The 22,261-nt window shown below is 33.2% G+C and overlaps 1 protein-coding gene across 1 annotated transcript in view; it reads left to right on the forward strand.

Moving 5' to 3' along the window:
• Window positions 1-22,261, forward strand: part of Wdr7 (WD repeat domain 7) — a 322,806-nt gene that overhangs the window by 47,356 nt on the left and 253,189 nt on the right. Inside the window, 1 exon segment of the mRNA XM_047526338.1 lies at window positions 11,828-12,023. Within this exon segment, the coding sequence (XP_047382294.1) occupies window positions 11,828-12,023 (196 nt within the window).

Raw genomic sequence — 22,261 nt, forward strand, 5'->3', positions numbered from 1 at the left:
TAGTAGTTGTATAGAGAATACAAGTAAGTGTAGTTCTCATCTTATTTGGAAAGCACAGAAGTATTAAGATACCAATACTATATTGGTTGTGCATTCTAATTAGTTTATATTCTTTATAATTTTACATTTCCAGGATTTAAGCTACTATCATAAACTAATGTATTCAAGATAAAAATTACTTTCCTGCTATATTATCTCTATATTAAAATTTTATGATACATCTTGTCTTATGTAGGAAGCTAAATAAAATCAGTACTGTGCCAAGGGTCTGTTAGTGAAGGTCCTTTATTCAGTAATGATCAAGATGCGTACTTATTCTGGCCATACTGATATTGTACAACATTTAAGAGATTTTAGGAAATTCCTCTATTTTGGAAAAGTTTGTTTAGCTCTTATATTTAGACCTTATTATCTTTGGTAGTAAAATTCCATTGGGTATGAAATTTATTTTTAGTAACAGAAGTGATGTGTTGTTAAACATTGCAAATAAAATCATTGCTTAAATCGGTGTTTTATTTTAGGGTGAAGAGAAAGTATGACACAAAAAAAAGGCTAATTTTTCTTAAGAACTTGATCATAAGACCATTTCAACAGGAGGAATAATTTCTTTTAAAATGGCAAAAAATTGTTAGTTAAAAAGAAATTTCTTTTTAAGAATATTGTTCGATTAGGTGCAACATAGTTTTAGTTAGAACCAGGGATATACTAGTGGATAAACTTGTCTGTGTTTGACAGAATTTAATCTAATGAGGGAACCAGCCTAGCAAATAGAAATGTTATAATGCAGCATGATTAATATTATGAAAGGGTGGGTTTTCAAGACCTTTTGGGAATAAATAGAAGGTTCACTTAGGAGATCAGCTTTGGGTGGTTTTAGAAGACTTCTAAGAAGGTCAATATCTATTGGGTTTGGGGATATTGATTTTGTAGGTGTTTATAAAATTATACATGGTTTATGAACAACCTCTGTTTGCAGAGGCATTTTGTTTTATGTATATTCTATGAAGGGATACTTGATGGGTTTTTCTGACTAGCACCTGATGGATCTGTCTGTAATAGATAAAGGCTTGCTTTTAGGCAAATGCTGGCAAGAATTTGACATATATACATTACTTAGAAAATAACTAAGAGATCAAAGTAATGGTTTTATATGTCTTGCAAACTAGCTGTATATGAGAATTAGGACACTATTTCATCCTTCTTAGGAAGGATGTTTGAAAGAAAAAAGTTAAGATGATAAAATATGAAAATGTACTGAAAGGTGACATATTTAAATTTTTCTAAAGAAAGATTTGACACATTAGGAAAATGAAATGAAAATGGAATGATACAAAATTAGAAAGGAAAAATGTATTACAAAACTAACAAACATTGGTTTTTGTGATTTTTTTTTTTTGTACCAGGGATTAAACTCAGAGGGACTTAACCATTGAGCCACATCGCCAGCTTTTTTTGTATTTTATTTTGAGACAGGGTCTTGCTGAGTTGCTAAGGGCCTCCCTAAGTTGCTGAGGCTGGCTTTGAACTCAAGATTCTCTGATTACAGGCATACACCACTGTACCCAGCAGGTTTTTATGATTTTTTTGAGTTATTATGAATGGTTTCTTTTAGCCATTGGTAAAGAATTTCTTAAAATAAGTTGGAGAAAAGTTCCTGCTTTTTTTTTTTCTGGATCTGCTGTTGGTGTACAGACCCAGAAGTAATAGAACCCCTGGTTAGTCAGGCCAGTGAGAGTGGGACTTTAGAATCAGACAGATTTGGGTATGTGTCTTCATCTTAGTCAGCAAGTTACTTACCATCTCTGAACCCTAGCACCAATTTTGGTGAAGGGTTATTTTCATATTTAGAAATAATGCCTCCCATAATAGGAGCTGGGTAAATCATTACTATTGTTATTATTTCTTTTTTCATTTAACTACATTCTCATTTGGATGATAATAGGTCTAAATCTGGGCAGTATGTTCATTCATTTCCAGTTCCAGAATGACTTAATCATAGATGTGCTTTGTTCCTTTGTCTGGAACTGTTATTCATTTCCTTGTTTCCCAGCTATGGCCAGTTGGTTTTAGAAAGTGTTTTAGGAATGGGTCTCTTTTCTGTATGACTTTGAATTTTTTTGGGGGGGAGGGAGGATTTAATATTATTATTTTTAAATTAATGTACATTTTAATCAACACATAATAATTGTAATTTTCTGGGTTACAGTGTGGCATTTCAACAATTTTTTTCATTATCACATGAAATAAAAATTTTAAGTTAACAAGAGACAACAACTGGATAAAAAGGTTTTACTCTCTCCTAATTCCTTGGAAACTATTGTCTGTGTGCTCATTGCCTAAAGATTGGGGTTTTACCTGTCCTAAAGGCCCAGACTAGCTCATTTCCTCTTTACGTTTGTGGGGTGGGTTACAGAGGAGCAAGCCTTTGCCATTGTGACCCCAGATGATGAATGGGGTGTTTTGACTTCATTTATTTGTTTTTTCTTAAGGCATAAATTATGGATTAGGCACAGCTTTCTTGCTTAATTATGAACTCTAAAGGTTAGGTTTCTCTCTATTTGATATAGCTTTAAAAAGTAAGTGGACAGTCTTTCAAAACAAAGAATTTTAGCATATATGTTCTGTTAATTTACTGCACTGTTAGGTTCTGTTAATTTACAAACTTTCTCTGTTACCATAAGAAAGGAAAGCAATGGTTTTCCATGGTTCTAGGAGAGGTATGTAAGTTCAGTGTATATATCTTGTTAGGATGCAGGTATATGAGATAAATAGGTTAAGGTAAGACAAACAGATTAAAAATGGCTAGTAATGATAGTACTGTTCATGTTCTAAGTTGAGGAAGCAGAAAGTAGAGGACAGTACCAACACACAACCCCCTGGAATCTAAATTCACTTTTCTCCAAGAACTGAGGCCCTGTGTCCTGGAAGGCGATGCTTCCTGAAATCCTTGCAGCCCATGGTTATGGGACCAGGCAGATAAGAGGAGACAACTGACGGTATGCAGGGTGAAAACAGACAATGCTCTTTGAATTGCTTAAAAATAAAAACCTTAGAATATACGCGGGGTCTGCAGATTTGATCATCTTGGTCCTTAAAACCCATAAATATATAATTGAAATTAAAGATAGCATTTTAATATTTCAAAGGCATGAAGTAAAAAGTAATAAAGTAAATTCCATAGGAAAACAGATATGAAGAAATACTCAGGAAACAGTGGAAGGAGTTCATTGAGTTGTTGGACTGAGTGTTTTCATTGACTTACAAATTATTAGAAGTGCTATAAATTTATTAATCCAATGTTAAGATAATATGCAAGTGGTATTGGTGATTATGATGATGGAATTATTCAGATTAAATTAAAGTGGATGTTAATATAAAAAGAAAATATTGAAAAAGGGAAAGTAATGTACTTGAAGAATTATGCATGGTTTAGGTAGCTACCTAAATGTTGACAACACTTAACAACCCCTTGAGAAAATAAATATAATTACATTTTAAAAGAATTTATGGTATGTAATGACATGATGATGATGGAAGCCATATTAACTGCTGTCATATTTTGTATTCATGATGTGTTAGTCACTGTGCTAATTTATTTCCACACATTATTTAATTCACACAGCAGTTCTGTAAGATATGATTATTGCTGTTAATCACATTATACAGAGAAATGAGGCTCAGAGAAGTTAAATAACTCATTTAAGTCACACAGATAGCAAGTGACAGGACTGGAATTTGATCCTAAGTAGTCTGTCTTGATGACCTGTACTGATCAACCATGTATATTGCCTCTTGGCATATTTAATGGTCTTTAAAATTTCATTTCTCCATTTTTTGACATTTTCATTATTGATTTACATAAGTGAATATGATTTTGATGCATACTTAAATATTCAGTCAATTAAAAACTAGAATTGTTTTTCACTTTGTAGAACAAAACACCACCATTCTTTTCAGTTCCCAAATTTCTGTTTCCTTTAGAGAACTGCATTGCTCAATTTTCTTGTAATTTATCTTTTAGTTTTCCTTGGATTACTCAAGTTTGGAGTCTTTTAATTTTAGTTCCTTTTTGGTATAGTTTTCACTCCAGTCAAATTAATACATACACTGTTAAAATTTTTGAAAATAGAAGTAACTAAGAAGATAAAATTCTCCTGTTATCCTTTGACATATAAGAGAATCACCATTAATTATTTTGATATATTTTTCTCTGACCTTTAAAAATTCATTTATTGTATGCTTATTATACTATAGAAACATAGATATGTTTATCTGTGTATAAATCATCTTCATTTAATATTACAACACATTTTTCAAAGTTGTACTTATTCAGGAAAATAATCTTTAATGATTGCATAACATTTCATTGAGTAAGTGTACTGTATTGACCTAGTCATTCCACTATCTTGGATATTTAATTGTTCCCACTTTCCACTATTGTAAATTATACAATATTGATTAACTTTGTGTGTAAAATTTTCTTTCATTTGGAATTTTTCCTTTGGATGAATTCCTTGAATTCTTTTTATATTAGAACCTCAATTTTTATATGATGTAAAAGGTTAGTAATATTTTTAAGACTGCCAAATTATTTTCTGCTAACAGTTCCTGTTTCATTGCTCCTGTCTAAAAGATGCTATTTGCTTAAGTTTCCACATCAGTATGAGGGAAATAAAAATAATGCCTACTTCAGAGGGTTGTTGTGAAACTGTAATGAATTACTGCCAAGCCTTAAGAAGATACTTACCATGAAGCCTGAACCCATTAAGTGTTGATTGTTTGCTATTTTGGCTAAGTTGACAAATGAAAATTGTATCTTATTGTTTGAATTTGCTTTTCTTTGGTTACTAAATATATTGAAATTTTTCTATGAAAAATTTGTCAGTTTTTTAAGTTGTAATTTTTCATGTCCTTTGATGTATTAGTGCCTTACCCCCTATGGAGGATATTAGTCTATGAACCAATTCTCAGCTAAAATATTAAGTGTTAGGTTGCTTCTGTTGTTGGAACACTTTTCTGGTTTGTTATTTATTTTTGGGTCTTTAACATACAGATATGGTATGTTATACCATACAATTTATATTTTATATAACAATAATTTATAATAATAATTTAATAATTTATAATAATTCATATAAATATAATTTATAATTTATATATACATATACAATTTATATTTTTTCTCCATAGTTTTGAGGCTTGGAATCTTGCTTTCTTCCCCCCAGAAATTTGATAAAACTTGATTAAAAGCAATGACTCGATTAAAAACAAATGTAAAATTCTTTGTCAGAAATCTATTTATGTTTGTGGGTTGAGGTACGGATTAAAATTGTTCTTCCCTAAGCTGACAAATAGTCACAGTGTCATTTATATAATAGATCTTGTTTCTCTGATAGGAAGCAACTTCTTAATCATGTATTAAATTTTTATTTATTTGCCATTTTTTAATAAAGAAACAGTAGAAGAAAGGAGTTCTAATTAGCCCACTTTTTATTGTTATGTTTTGTATATAGTAAACAAAGAAAAATGTTAGAACAATAAGACATAATATAATTATCCAATTAGTTGGTTAGTCAAGTGTGTTGGTCGAATCACATGGTCTTATTTTCTTAAAAAAATATTAAACAGCCTTCTACTTTTTTGTTTTTTAAAGAAGAGTGGATTTCTGAAACTTAAAATTTTATTTTAATCTAGTTTTGTGGAAGCGTGGAAATGAAATTTTAATTTCATAGGCTCTTTTTTCCCTTCAGGTGGAATATTTAAAAGTGATAAATGATGTCTCTTAACAGCACATTTATGTTCCATAGAAAGAGTTCTGGGAAGTACAAGAAATAATGATTAAGAGAATAGTGGGATTGATTTATGAGCTAAAGGAACTGGTCATTTATAGCTTGTCTAATGATGGGCATATTTAAAGGGAGAGACAAAAGAGTGTTTAGATATTTAGAAGATATCCACACAAAGGGAAAAGTTGTTTTGGGTAAATATGAGATCGCTCCTCAAGTGATATGAAAAGAAAGAGCAGTATAGTTTAGAAAACAAATTAGCAGAAGTAGAAAATAAAAAATGCATATTATTTACACCGGGAACTGTTGGAAAATGGATGCATTTCCCCAGAGAGCTAGTGGATGGGATAAACTAGCTGTCTCTAATTTCTGTAATTCATGGCAGATGCTTAGGAACAGGTTACATAAGAGGTTTCTGGGAATGGTTTAAAATGAAGTCTTGTAAAAGGCGCAAGGTCAGACTGGATGACCTAGGTGGTATATTTTGACTCTATCAGATGCTGTGATAGCTAGTGGCATTCTACTCTTCTGGCTAATGTACTTTGAGGATTATTTACTGACAAATTCAATGAGCCTTTATTTGGTTTAGGATTAGAATTCTTTGAAAAATAAAAATTGGCCTTGGAATATAATTGTCTGGGTCCCCTATCTTCCCCTGACTTCTTCCCTAGTTATTTTAATTTTGTCATTAAAAAAATAGAATTTTCACTTGGTTAAATATTTTGTTCAGTTGCTTATTGTTAGATTTTTAATTAGAATGTCATTGGTGTATGTTATTTCTAGGGCAAATTAATTTGGTGAATAATATTCACCTATAAAATACTAGTGAAGTTAATAGAAGGCTCAGTCCATGCTGCACAGTTCTCTACAGTGATAAAACTTTTTAATTGAATTGTGTTTACACTCTTAAGACAGTCGATAGCAGTGGTTACTGAAGTGAAAATTGTGAGAGAGTCAATGGGGGTATGAAGAGAAAAATATTAGAACTTTAATTCATTGTTTCTTTTAATCTGAAGAACTGGAGCTTTCCGAGTTGTATGGACGCTGGCATCCCCCTCCTGTCACGCTCTGACGGGCATGTACTGCCTTGGGCAATAGTGGGTGAGCCCCCAGGAGCTAAAGGTGTTGACTTAAGGGATCTGCAGAGTATATTGTATAGTTCTTAACCTCACCATCACAAATTGGTAGAGAAAATAATGGAAGGCATTTCTAATGAAGAATAAATATTTTTCATCCGTCACATGGAATTTCAAACAATGATCATTTGATGAATCCAGCAATAAAGCAGCCCCCAAAATTCAGAATTATATAAAATTTTTGTGTCTTTAAACTAACTTTGACTCATCCTTTTAAAATATACATGTGCATGTTTTATAGTGTACATAGTATATCAACTCTTAAGTACATAAGCATAATTATAAACGTATGGAATGCATTTCAAAATCTTTTAAATGAATAAGTATGTGATCCTAAAAATTTGGAGCAAAAATGCTTTCAAGTAAGTTCAGTTGAAGATATGAGGTTCACCTTTTTTTTAGTTGTTGTATTACCATTTTAATTTTACCTATTGAATGTTTTACACATTATCGTGTTATAATGACCTTGGTGTTAAATCATCTTTAGGTGTCTTTTTCAAGTTGAAGTAGAAAAAGGTGGAATGGAATTAATCAAATTATAGAATTAGTCATTGTAGGTGAATTAAATGTTCACTAACTCAGATCTCTAGGATTTAATAATAAAGGAATTGCGCTAATTTAACTCATTTGTGGGGAAACCAGATCTAAATCAGTAAGAAATATGATTTATAAACTATTCTTTAGGAAGTGCTTCTTAAATAATTTTGAGATAGATAAGAGAATACCAGGTTGTATTTTAGCAAATCTTTTAAGTGCTTCCATTTAACAGGTAGCTGAGAATTATTTATCATTACTCTATTCATTGTTTGAATTAAAATTAATACTAAAGTGTGCTTGAATGGTCTTTTTTCCTTTTACATTTAAATAGGCTAGACATTTGTTTTGTTTATACCATTAATTTGTTTTCACACAGGCTGCAAAGGTAACCATCAACTCAGAATTAATTAGTGGAATCAAAATTAATGAGGTTTTACTGTATTGGTTCATTTCCACTCTAGGCCAGCTTTCATTATATGAGTTGGAGTAGCACTTTGTTGAAAGAAGAAAAATTAGACTTATTTTAATCCATATTTAAAAAGCAGAGAACCATCTTTTCTTGTGAGTTAAGTACTTCTAATAACTGTGCTTTCTTGGGCTTAGTAATATTGATTTTTTTTGTTTTCATTCTTGATTATTTTGGCTATTTCAAGACTTTTTTATTACAGTAAACTAAAGTTAACTCTTCAGATACATATTATTATTTATAGAGATGGTATGTGATTTTTATAAGTGACCAAACAAGCCATGCGTGGTAGCACACATCTGTAATCCAAGCGACTTGGGAGACTAAGGCAGGAAGATTGCAAGTTCAAGGCCAGCCTCAATAACTTATCGAGACCCTGTCTCTAAATAAGTAAAATAAGTGACTGAACTTTTTTTGTGGGTGGAGCATGTTACCTGCTAGTTTCATAATTATTGCACTGTGAGAAAAGGAATAAAACTATTATTTAAAATGTATTTAGGTAAATGTGTGTGTTAAGAGAGTGCATCTTGTGGAAAGGAAAAGCTAGAGTTTTTGGAGTCATAGCTCTTTTTTTTTTAACTTTCAGAAAATTTTATCCTGGAATCTACTTTTTAAAGCTGATCCTATGCTAGTATTTAATGTTTGTTTTTTTACTATTTTTCCTTGTTACTATTTAAGAGTAATATGACAGAGCTTTAAAATATTCTTATGAAGATGGATTGCATTTCCTCTAATCTTTGAAATGATTCATTGCTTATATGTGGGGAGGGTGAAAGTTCTGACAGTGGAACTTCTCAGGAGGGGTTGAAAATGTCAAAGGTCATGTTCCTCATAGGAATGGAAAAGCTTTTTTTCTTTAATTTGCTTAATGACTCTAGTCCTCTGTCCACTAGATTATAAACTATGGTAAGGAGGTGTGTGCACAACTCTGTGGTTGTCAGTAGCTTTGTGTAACCTCGGCTGTTGAGAGCTACAACAGATCATAATTTTAGAAACACCTAACATAATGAAGAATATTGGCAAAACTCCATATTGACTCATGCTTGTTTTCTCTACTTTTTGAAAAGGAATGAATTGCATGTGTATGAACATTAATGAAATGAATTTGAATTTGGGGACTAGCAAGTAGGTCAGCTGGGAGTGAGGTACGATTTGATTTAAGGATTAGCTCTTTTTAAAGAGGAGTTTGGAGAGTTCATGAGTCAAATTAGTAGAATCAGAAGTAGTGAAGCATGTATGAGTGTTGTGGTGGACTGGTGCCTGATGAAAGGATGTGAGTAGTTTGAAAGAAATGCTGTTTAGGAATCCTTTTTTTTCTTTTTTTTTTCTTTTTTAAAGTTTATTATACTCAGAGACCTGTGGGCACAGTGGTGGCGCATACCTGTAACCCTGGGTACTCCCAAGACTGAGGCAGGTGGTTTGCAAGTTGTTGGCTAGTCTCAGCAACTTGGCTAGACTCTATCTCAAAATAAATAAATAAATAATGAAAAGTGCTGGGGATGTAGCTCAGTGGTAGAGTGTCCCAGTTCAATTCCCAGTACTGAAAAAAATCATATCTAGAGAAAAAGATCACTCTTCTGAAATGATCTTTTTTTTGGTGTGGCAAAATAGAAAATAGTTAACCATTAAGGCAGCAGTCTTCCATTTTTATAAAGTGATTAATAGATAATATTTGATAAATACAAAGACAGCACTAATGATCATCTGTAGAAATTCAAAGCATCCATTGTATTAAAATGTCTAAAGTTTGCAATGTATGTTTTGTGTAGCTGATTGTTTGTTATGAAAGAATTGAGAATAAAGGTATCATAGGGTACATATGTGTGTGCTTGTGCATTTGTGTATATATTTACTCAGTTGAATTCCCCAATGCCTTAATTTAAATTATTTTAAATACTTTCCACTTTATTTTGATCTTTTTGTTAATTAGAAAAGTAATATTTATGTTCCAGAATTCAACTGCCCCACAGTTCTTTGTATATCCTTTTAAAGAAATAAATCATTTTATATTTCAATTGAATGTTTAACAAGATAAATGAAATAGCTTAACAAATGTTTAAGAAAATTGTGGTGTTTTTTGTTTTGTTTTTGGTTTTTTTTTTCGGCAGAACTGGGGATTGAACCAAGGGGCACCCTACCACTGGGCTCTATCCCTGGCCCTTTTTATTTTTATTTTTTATTTTGAGAAAGTGTCTTCCTAAATTGCCCAGGGTGGCCTTTAACTTACGATCCTCCTACCTCAGCCTCCTGAGTAGCTGTGATACAGGTGTGCGTCACTGTGCCAGGCTTGAACTTAATTTTCTTAACTTTTAAATTAGTAAAGCACCTGCTATGCTCACTTTCATGTCTAAATGATCATAAAACATAAAGTACAAATACAGTTAACAAAAATAAGAAGATAAAACACTTGAATTTGAGAACAAAGTAGATATTCTCATCTTTGTTTTATTAATGCCCTGCTTTACTCAAACACTGATTTTAAGTTGTTTATAAAAATAAACATTCAGTAAATAAAGCTGAATCATGGTGAAGAGAAAATGAGAGAAGCGAATGAGACCACTGAGAGTCCATGTTCAAATACATATGCCCCAGGATCCTGCACTGTTAACAGGGAAAATTTAGTCTTGAGTTTCTTAGCAGCCACATGAAAGGAACCAGTTGCAGCAGCTTTCCCCAAAAAAATGTCCTTTAAAACTGGGTCTCATAATACTCATGTTCAAACAAATTTACAGATGAATGATACTTTATCTCCTTACAGAAATAATTATATTCACATCAGCATTCTAAATCGTTTTGGAAATTCTGTGGTTAAAAGCATCAATAACTGCATAGGTTCAGTATTTTTCATGCACATGTGGCTACCTCCCCCACCTTTTCACCTAATATCTTTCAACATTCCCACTTGGGGAATCAGTGAGATATTGATCTCTGGCTAAAACAGTCTGTTTGCTCAGAAGTCCAGCAGGCTGAGATTTGACAAGTCCCTTCTGTTAGATCTCATCGAAGGGACAGTATATGTATGTACTACAGGGGACCTCATCCTTTAGAAATAGCCCCAAAACAGGAGTAGTTCAGATGATGATTTTCACATCCTTTCCTTCTATATGAGCTGAAAGCATAATCTAAGTCAGCAAAGAGTTAAGTTTTAAATTGCTTATAAATTGTCTTACAGAAATTTAAAAACTTGTGTTTTTAAAATTTCTACATTGTAGATTGAGTTCTCTGTTGCTAGTGAAAATTCTTAGTCTTTGATTATTTATATCTCATCTTGTTCTGAAAGAGAATTGAAAGGCAAAAACTAGATATGAGCAGAAAATGTTTAATTGGCTTATTGTGTGGCTAGCTGAGGTAATGCACCTGCCAGCATTATAGACAGAAGCTGTGAAGGAAGTAGGGGTGTGAATCTCCAGATAACATGAAATATCCTTGACTCCCAAGGATGACTGGCAGAGGGACTGTGAGGGTATTGTTTCTGAGCAGAGGTGCAGGGAGGAGCAGGGGTTTAAAATGACAAAAGTCAAACAGAAGAAAGCACTGCAGAAAGCAGCTCTCACTGCAAACAAAGGAAAGTTCTTGCTGTAGAAGGGGAACACAGAAGAACAGATCATTTTTTTTCCACCTTTGCCTGCTCAGTTACAGCAACCATTTCAGTAAGGGCATCTGCAAATTTGAACAGCAGATTTCCCAAGGCATATTTTCCTGTTTAGTAAGAGTGTTTTGATGGTTGAACTGAGTATTTTATGTATAATATAAAGGAAGAAATTGTTCAACATGACCCAACATTGTAGTTAATTTTCAGTAGTAGTGAATGTATGGTTAATTTTCATTTCAGTTATTGAGAACAGAATCTGCTTTACCCTAACTTTAATCTAAATGTAATGAAGGTGCATTCTTCTTTTCAGGCAAGAGTGCAGCATTGCATCTGCTCGGTAGCCAGTGACCACTCAGTAGGACTTCTAAGTTTGCGAGAGAAAAAATGCATCATGTTGGCATCTCGGCACCTTTTCCCTATTCAGATAATCAAGTGGAGACCCTCTGATGATTACCTGGTAGTGGGGTGTTCAGATGGCTCTGTGTATGTCTGGCAAATGGATACTGGTAAGAAGTAGTGTGAAAAGAGACTAGAAAATTAATGGGTATGTTTGATTTCCTAAAAATTAAGTTTTGGAATGTATAAAAATTGCTTTTTTTATTTCTAATCACTGCTTTCCCTAAATATTTTCATCGTATCAACAAAGAAATATTTGTTTCCTCTTTTTTGTTACACTATGCCAAATACTTGTAGAGCAGTTCACCATTCTTTAAAAGCATATAAATGAAAGTAATGTATGGTTGAGGACAGATTTACGGGTGACAAAGTATAAGTGATTTCTGTATCATTCATGAGAAAAATTGTGAGTGGGATGAACGAACCATGTTTGTCTCAGGTCAGAAACAGTAGCAAAAGATAAAACCCTCTTTTATTGGATAGCAGAAAAGCAGTGCTGGGCAGAAAATTGCAGAAAGTAATCCGCATCAAGGTTTCAAGTACTAGTGGAAATGTAAAATTTCAAGTTTCAAAAATGTGATGTATGGAGGTCATAATGTGGAACAAGTAATGCTTAATTTAAAAGCAAGGTAAAGTTATACAGTGTTTATATACAGACTACCATGGATTTCCTTGAGAAATACATATGCATGTAACCATGTTTTCAGTTAATCAAGCTCTTTTGTAATATATTGGATTCAACTTTTGCATTGTTAAGTGATTGTCAATGATAAAAACCTTTCTTTGGACTCCTAGTTGTACTACATAATATTTATACCAAATATTTTCCTTTTCTTCACGTTTTGTTGTTTGTTTTAGTCTTTTTTGAAACCAGACTATATACAGCCGCTTGTGTGGTTGTCAAATGGGGAGTTCCCGTAAGCCTTTTTGGGATAAGTGCTATAATCTTTAGCAGCCTTATTGATCATCCTCAGTTTAACTGCAATACAGGCAATTTTGACAAGTGGAGCCTTCTGGAAGTCTGTCAGACTTCTTTACTTTTGCATTTAACTTTTTTTTCCTCTTGTCTGGTTGTAAAAGAGATAGTGTTAATTTTTTCAAATTTTAAAAGCACAAACGTATTAGAAGAGAAGAAAGGCAAAACCAGAGCCCATTGCCCAGTTGTAAATGTTACCATTTTGGCACATTTCTTTTTTATTTGTTCCTGGACATTTTTAAAAACAGAATTACTATCATCTATATATGCAATTTTGTATTTTACTTTTGTGTCCCTCGTCATGGTCTTGCTTGCTGGTTTGATCCACCTCACACACTACAGATACCATTTATGCTTGGAATCAGATTATTTGGTTTGAACTTAGAATCCACAACTGTGATTTATCTTAGCTCACATGACTTTTGCCCTTCAGTGTTTTCATCTGTCAAATTAGAATAATACTTCCTATTTTATAATGTCACAGGAGGAATAAAATGAGATATTGCCCAGATGTGGTAAATAGAATGTGAGTGTAATGTATGTGTGTGTACTTTTAAGTTCGTGTGTATATACATACACGTGTATGTATTCCTATAATCATTAAAGAAATGTGCTGCTTAACTCGTTACCTTGTGAAATTTGGCAGAATGAATTTACCTACATTTGGAAAGATTTTCTTTGGCAATTATTATTGAAGAAAGTTCTTAGAACAGTAATGACATTTTAAGAACTGGATTAAAATACTGTAAATATTAAATTAATTGATATATCTTAAACAGAAGAATATGATAAACTTGTCTAGGCCTTGTGTAAAGGAAGAGAGTGTCATTGTCTTGAAAGTTTGAGATTTTTAAATGTATGATGCTTGAATATTTAAGAATATTTAATCTTAAATATTAAGATTAATATTTAAGTATGTTTGTAAATAATACATAGTGAAATATAAAATTTGTTACAGACAAAATCAAACTGAAAAATATGGTAACTTTTCCAGTGATTTTTCTAAAGGGAAACGATTGTCCCTAACTATAGGGATACTGGAGGATGTTCTGCTTCAAATGAGTGTAGTATAATTAAACTCAATTTAGATTAAACACTATGTAATATTGAAATTTTAGTTATACTTTGACCTTCAGGAGGACATGAGTAAATAATTAGTGACTATGACATTCTTAAGGTAAAAATAGAGAAGCAAATTTGTTTTGGATTTCAACTGTAATAGGAGGTATATGTTCTTTTTCTTTCCTAGCAGTATGTGCTGTAGCTAGTGATATATAGGTCTCTGGGGAGTGCGTAAGGTACATCCTGAAGGTCTTGGCATTATTTATTTATTAAATTTATTTATTTATTAAATAAATAAAAAATGAAGGTAGATAAATCAGATACAGCCAGGGTTTGATGTATGAAATGTATTTAAACTCTGAGGAGATACTTGATCTGTCTTCTTCGTGTTTTGGGAATGTATTTTCACAGATGAAGCTGTGCCGTACAGCTGCTCATACATATCGGGTAGTTTGCTGTTTTGAGTTTTACTGATAATTTCTAGGTTAAAAACACTTAAAATGTCTTTATTTTGTACATTTATGTGTCATTTATTTTAGTTTTTTTTTTCTTTTCACATGGGTAGATTTTGTCTTCAGTGTTTATTTTCTAATGAAAATAATAAAAGATTTAGAGAACTTGAAGTCCAGAATTCTTTTATTGTGACGTTTTACTAGATGAGCTAGCAATTTCATAGTGATGAACAGGCTGTGAAGATGTTCTTTCATATATTTAGCTGGTTTAACAGTAGGTCAGACACTAGCAACAAGAGTGGGCCAGGTGAACCTTTTGGCTCCCACTCATGAACTTTAAAGGTTAGCCATTGATCTAGATGGTGACTGCTTCCACCTGGAGCTGTTTATGAACTTCAGGGGTCAACTGCCTCATTCTTCACATTTGATATTCCTAGTAGCTGTACATGCCAATCCCACAGGCCTTTCACAAGGTTGGGATCCTATTTGATACATTGCACCATGCTTTAAGCCATAACTAGTGTTACAAAATGTTCTTATGTAATCATTACAAAGCCTAAATAACATTCTTATCTGCTTATTTTTTCCACTTAACAAAAGTGATTCCCACATGTTATTCCTATTTTAATAGGTTTAATTATTATGTGGCTTTGTACAAATGCAAATTATTATTGCTTGCCAAATATTATTAGAAATTAGTGTATAAGGTTTTGTCATTTACTTTGTTACATTTTTTAATTCTTTTCTGCCCCTCTGAGTTTTCTAAAATTCCTATTTTTGCATTAACTTAATGAAATATACATTCATCTTTTGGAACCGCATTATCTAATCAAACATAGCATAGACTTATGAACTAATGTATATTCAGATGTCTGCTGATAAACAAATTGGATATCAAAAGTGTGTCAAGGATCAGATTTATATACAAGTCTAATGTTATTTTTTTTTAAAAATATTTTGGGGGGGACAAGTCTAGTGTTATTCTTAAGACTAATTTTAAAAACATTCCTATGCTTTTATTTTCATTTATTTAGATTGATGTTTCTTGTGTTTTTACTAAAATTGCTAAAGAAAATTAAGAGGTAATACTACAATTCAGTCTTTTGGGAGGTTTTAGTGGCAAATATTTTCTTCACCTATTTGACCTTTTTCCAGCAGTGTCTGACATACTAGAGATTTGATCTTATCTTTCTGTTTCATGATATACTGCCACTACATTGACTCTTCTATGTCTTTTACAGTTTTACTTCTTATTGTGTTATAAGCCTGGAGTAGAATAGGGGAAAACACACACAAAGAATGAATTAAGAAAAGCACCTGATTAAAATTTTGGTAAAATCAAGTATAATTAGAGAGTATCTTTTATCCCTTTTAATGATTGTCTATAAAGTATGAAATTTTACACACTTACCTATGTAGTCGGCAGTTGCATTGCTTCCCACTTGAAAGGAGGAGTTTATTAAAGTGGAGACATGATATTCTTTACCACTACCTCCTCACAACCCCTGCATGCCGTTCATCACTAAATCTTTCCCATTAGGTTTCTCCAGCTCCTTTTTTTTCTTTTTGGTATCTCATTCTAATTTAGGGTCATATTTCCCCATTCCTAGGTTGTCTTTATTGGTTACTCTGCCTACTCTTTCATTTCTAATCTCTCCTGTACTCTGCTGGTTAATTAATCCTAAGAAAGAAGACAGCAATAACATCTGGTTCATGCTACTATTCAGTGAGTGAATCCTGACAGTGTCAGTTCACAACACCTTCAAGACAAGATCTTCCTACCTTCTGTCCTTACTTCTTATTATTCTTTTACATGGACCATTTGTTGTAGTCAAGAATAATCAACTCACTCACTATCACTTCTTGTAACTTGCATTATCTATATTCTCTTGATTTTCACTTACTTAGAACATTATTTTCTTTCTTTCTGCTTTTTAAAAAGTCTATTGTATTTTAAGGAAATTTGAATAATTTAAATGAAGTCATATATTTACTAATGCATAGTAATAATTTCCATTATTCGTCACTGCTTTATGTAGATGCTGATTTCCACCTGAATCACTTTCCTTTGCCTAATATTTAATTTTTCTTATAGAACTGAGTTAATGAATTCTTTCAGCTTTTGCTTGTCTGAAAAAATTCTTCATTTCACCTCCTTTTTAAAAAAAAAAAATTTTAATTTTTTTTATTTTAGTGGTGTCTATTTGCCCAGACTGGTTTTGAACTCTTGAGCTTAAGTGATTCTTCCACCTCTGTCTCCTGAGTAGGTGTAACTGGAGGCATGTGCCATTAAACCCAATTTCACCTGTATTTTTAAAAGATATTTTCTATGGGTGTAAAGTCCTAGGTTCATAGTTTTTTCTTTCTTTCATTCAGTTCTTTGCTGTCTTCTTACTTATGTTGTTTCCAGAGAGAAATTTGCTGTAGTCTTTATCTTTCTTCAGTATATGTAACATATCTGTTTTCTCTGGTTGCTTTAAAACTTTTTTTTTTTTCCACATGGTGCTGAAGATTGAACTCAGAACCTCACACATGCTAGGCAAGTGCTCTAACACCAAGCTATAGTCCCAGCCCTAAAACATTTTTTTTACTGGTTTTGAGCAATATGATTGTAATTTTCTTCTTTTCGCTTGTGCTTGGGAATCTATAGGTATGTATTTCTAAAGGTTTGGAAAACTTATGGCTATAATTTATTCAAATATGTTTTCTGTCCTCTATTTTTTTTTCCTCTGGAGACTTCAATTATACATGTTAGGCCATTTAATGTTGTTCCATAGCTCACTTATAATCTTTTCATAATTTTTTTTCTTTTTTGTTTTATATAGTTTCTAGTGCTGACTTCACTTATACTGTTTGCTTTCTTCCACAGTGTCTAATCTGTTGTTATTCACATTCAAGTGTAAGTTTCATGACCTATGTTGTAGTTTTAATTTCTAAAAGTTTGGTTTTGGTCTTTTGATATCTTTCACATCTCTATTAAAAATTGTTAGACATCAGGGGTAAAATTATAATAACTTGTAATGTCTCTGTCTGCTAACTCCAACATCTTTGACAGTTCTGGGTTATTTTTACTGATTTGGTTTTACCCCTCCTTTTAAGTCATATTTTCCTCCTTTTTTGCATACCTAGTAATTTTTTTTTACTAGGCAACAGATGCTGTGAATTTTATTTTCTTGGATATTGGATATTTTTGTATCCCCACAAATCTTTTTGAGCTTTATTTAGGGGATATAGTTTGATCCTCCTTCAGTCTTGCTTTCAAGACTTGTTAGGCAGGGCTAGAGAAGTACTAATTCTGGAAATAATTATTACCCGTGGTTAAGGCATGGTTAAAAGTACTTCCAAAGTACTCTTCCCAATCAGTTCCTCCCTGTGAATTAGGAGACTTCTTTCTAGCTGGTGAGAGTAGGCACAGTTCACAGTAGTGTCTGCACCTTCCAATCCTTCCAGGTGGTTCTTTCCTGAGTCTCTGGTGGATTCCTCACGAACTTCTCCGTATTCTGCCAAAGATGTGAGAAACTTCTGCAGATTTCTCTGAGTTACTCCACTCTGGTATTCTGTCCTTCAAATTCTAGCAGCCATGGTCTCCTGGCTTCTTAAACTTTTTCTCATCAATTTAGGGAATCTGTTAGTCTCTTCTTGGTTTCCCTCTCCTTATGCTGTGGAAAGGAAACTCCCTTGAGGGGTGAGCTGGAGTAATTATGGGAATGAACCTTGTTTGTTTTCCATCTTTTAAGGTTTACTGTCCTTAATTGCCCAATGTCCATTGTCTGGAAAAATTTTTGTTTTCATATATGGTGTCTTTTAAATACACAGACACACACACACACACACACACACACACAGATGTTTCGGAAAGAAGGGTGAATTCATTACCTGTTACTCCATATTGACCAGAAACAGAAGTACTTTCTGCTTATTTGAATTTTAAAAATCTTTAAAGATTCAGGCAGAATATACTCTCTTCCTAAATTGATTTGGTTTTTGTTTTTAAATAGATTTCCCTTGGAATGAATTTTTTTTCTCTTGAATCTCTTCAGTATTTCCTTTTGACTTGTTTTGATTACCTTTTTATGTGCAAATGTTTTGAACCTTACCATTTTATATAAATCTTCCCGCACCCTGAAGTTTATTACCATTGATATATTGCTACCATCTAATCTTCAGACCCTATTCAAATTTTCCAGTTATTCCACTGAAGTCTTTTATTGCAAAAACTTCTACACTAGAATTATTATGCATGGTATTTAGTTTTATGACTTTTTCAATTGGAATAGTTCCTTGTCTTTCTTTTCCTTCAAAGACAAACTTTTGAATCTGCCCAGTTTTGTAAAATGCTTTCTTCCAAGTGATGTTTTCTCATGATTGTTTTCAGAATATATATTATATATAAATTTGGTACCAGGGATTGAACCCAGGTATGCTTAACCACAGAACCACATCCCCAAACCTTTTTAAAATTTTGAACTGGGGTCTTGCTAAGTTGCTTAGGGCCTCACTGAGTTGCTGAGGCTGCCTTTGAATTTGTAATCTTCCTCTGTCAGCCTCCCAAGCCACTGGGATTATAGGAGTGTATCATTATGCCTGACCAGAATATACATCTTTGGCAAGAATATCATAGATATTCTTCTCATTGTGTCCTGTTATATGACACATGATTCTTATTTGTTTCATCATTGATATATACTTAAATCACTTTATTAAAGTGGTGTTTTTGTCTTCTTTGCTGGAAAATTATACTTTTTTCCCTTTTGTAATTAGTAAATGTTTTGGGGCAAGGTACTTTGAAATCATGTAAATATCTGTTCTTCTTCAAACTCTTAGCCATTTATGTCATCAAGGACTTTTGGATTCATATTTTATTCAATGGATTATAGTCCTAAACTCTTAATATGATGTCCTAGGAATCCCTTCAAGCTGGACACAGTTTTTACTGGTGGTGGTGATGGTTTAATTACTGTTTTGCTGTCCAGTACAAGCACATGGTGTTGCATGGACATCCTTTGCCTTTGGCCTGGCTCTGATATGCTATTCCTGGCCTCTCTTCTGCCCAGTGTGGGTATCTGCTCTTCCCTTTAGGGATCGTGTATCTAGTGCAACACTGCCTGCTTACACAGATGCTCTCCTAATCATCCCCACTGAGCTTGCATATGCTCTTCTCATACCTCTTAACACCCTATGCCAGGTTGCCTTCATGCCTAGACTCCATCCGCCCTCCCTCAGGTTCTGTGCTGGTCTGCCTCCCTGTGTGAACTCCCTTCTCTCTTTTCCCCAGGCTCCAACACTATCTTCATGCTTCTGAGACTTTAGCCCCCTGCACCAAGCTGTGGCCTCCACCTTCCTTTTTTTTTTTTTTTTTTTTGTGGTGCTACGGTTTGAACCCAGGGTCTTATGCTTGTGAGGCAAGCACTTTACCAACCAAGCTATCTCCCCAGCCCTCCACCTTCCTCTTGTTAAGCGACCCTTCACCCTGTCAGGCTCGGACCTCCTGCTCTGAGCCAGGGCAGACCCTTTCATCACCACCATGGCCCACAGCCATTGTGGACACCTACATTTGCTTGTTTCCACTTAATGACTTTGGACAGTGTTCAAAAGGGAGGAGGAAGTATAAACTTGACAAAAAGGGGCAAATTAGGTTTTGGTGCCTTGCTTGTAGTATATTTTCATTTTGTGTGTTAATTCTGTTTGGGATAACAATAAGTGTCACTTAAGTCAGACAACATTTAATAAAGAATTAAGGGCTAGAAAAGTGAATTCTAAATTCATTCCTGTTAAACTTTAAGACATTTGAAACATTATTCTCAGTATTTTTTTTCAAAATCAAATTTTAACTCACTTAAAATAATCTTATTCTTCCCATGGTATTTAAAAGCATAATAAAATATCAATAGAAGAACATGAAATTCCTGGTAATTCAGCTGTGTAAATATACCCTGTTAATCACTTTTTCCTATAACTGTAGGATTCCTTTTCCCCCTTTAAACTATGAAAACTGTTCTCAACCTTATTTATTTTTCATTAACAATACATTGTGACTTTTATTCCATGTTATCATGTATAACTGAACTTCATTTTCTTATTGTTTTTGCATATTTACATGTACAAACATGCATGCACATATAAACTACTCTCTACATGTACACACAAACACATAGATACAAATACACATGCATGTGAGTACATGTGTACACATATACGTGTGCACACATAGTACAGCCTACATGCACGTGTATATATGCACATGCAGACACGTACAACACACATACATGTATGAACACATAGAAAACACATGGACCCCCACATGCATACATGTGATAGTTTTGAATCTACGATGTTTAGAACTTTCCCTAGTTTTTCTATTACATTCAAGATAATAATGTCTGTGCACACATGCACATTTCAGATTTGTATATGATATGAATATTCAGCATAAATCTTAGAATGGAAATTTTTGTGTTAAAGGAAATACAAGTTTTAAATTGAATAGAAGTTGGTAAAGCAAAAATAATTACTATTTTTTAGTTATACTGAAAATATTGCTGGATGTCTCAGTCTTTAAGAATGCTGACCATCAGTCCCAATAAAAAATACATGGTAGTTCACTGTTGGCTTTAATTTGAATTTCTATTTTTTTTTTTTATTGTAAACAAATGGGATACATGTTGTTTCTCTGTTTGTACTTGGCATAAAGGCATACCATTTGTGTAATCATAAATTTACATAGAGTAATGCTGTTTGATTCATTTAGTTATTTTTTTCCCTTCCCCCCTCTTCCACCCCTCTTTTCCCTCTATACAGTCCTTCCTTCCTCCATTCTTGCCCCCCTCCCTAACCCTAACTCTAACCCTAACACTAACCCCTCCCACCCTCCATTATGTGTCATCATCCACTTATTAGCGATATCATTCGTCCTTTGTTTTTTTGAGATTGGCTTATCTCACTTAGCATGATATTCTCCAATTTCATCCATTTGCCTGCAAATGCCATAATTTTATCGTCTTTATGGCTGAGTAATATTCCATTGTATATATATACCACAGTTGAATTTCTTTGATTATTAGTGAGAGTGATATCTTTTTGTGTTTCTTTTCTTAATATTCATGTTCTTTCAACATTTTTCTCTTGACTTTTTGCCCCATAGATTTGTTACAACTCTGTATTTTAAGGCTTTTAACTGTGTTGTCTCCTGTGTACTAACTGTTGTTCAGTATACCGCATATATAACAAAACGCCTAACACTCGCTAGCTCTTGTGTAGTTTACAGTTCTGGGTGGGGAGAGGCAGGTCAAAAATTTTAAGTAAACAGTGTGTTAGTTGGCATTAGTGTTATAGAAAAAATAAAACAGAAAATGGAGAAATTAAAATAATCAGGGAGCAGCTCATTGGAATTGTGACATTATTGTAAAGGCCCAAAGGGCTATGGTGAAAGAGAAGATGACCCTGCATTATCTAGGAAGGAGAGATCTGCGTGTTGACTTTATACAGGTAGCGCATAGGTGGAGATAAGCAGAAAGGAAGGCCAAGTGAAAATTCTTTGGAATAGTTATAAGTAGTATTTACTTTTAGAAATGTTTGGGAAACATTTGGGTGGTAAGAGTAAGAATCAAAAAATTTCAGAGGCTGGGGTTGTAGCTCTGTGGTAGAGCACTTGCCTAGCATATGTGAGGCACTGGGTTTGATTCTTGGCACCACATATCAGTAAATAAAATAATGGTCTACCAACAACCAAAAAAATATTTTTAAAAAATTTCAGATTGAGAACTGGGAATGTTGCTCAGTGGTAGAGCACTTGCCAAGCATGTGTGAGGGTCTCGGTTGAATCCCTAGTATTGAAAAACAAGAAAAAAAGAAACAGAAA

The sequence above is a fragment of the Sciurus carolinensis genome, chromosome 15, assembly GCF_902686445.1.
Source record: "Sciurus carolinensis chromosome 15, mSciCar1.2, whole genome shotgun sequence".
NCBI classification, from domain to species: Eukaryota; Metazoa; Chordata; class Mammalia; order Rodentia; family Sciuridae; genus Sciurus; species Sciurus carolinensis.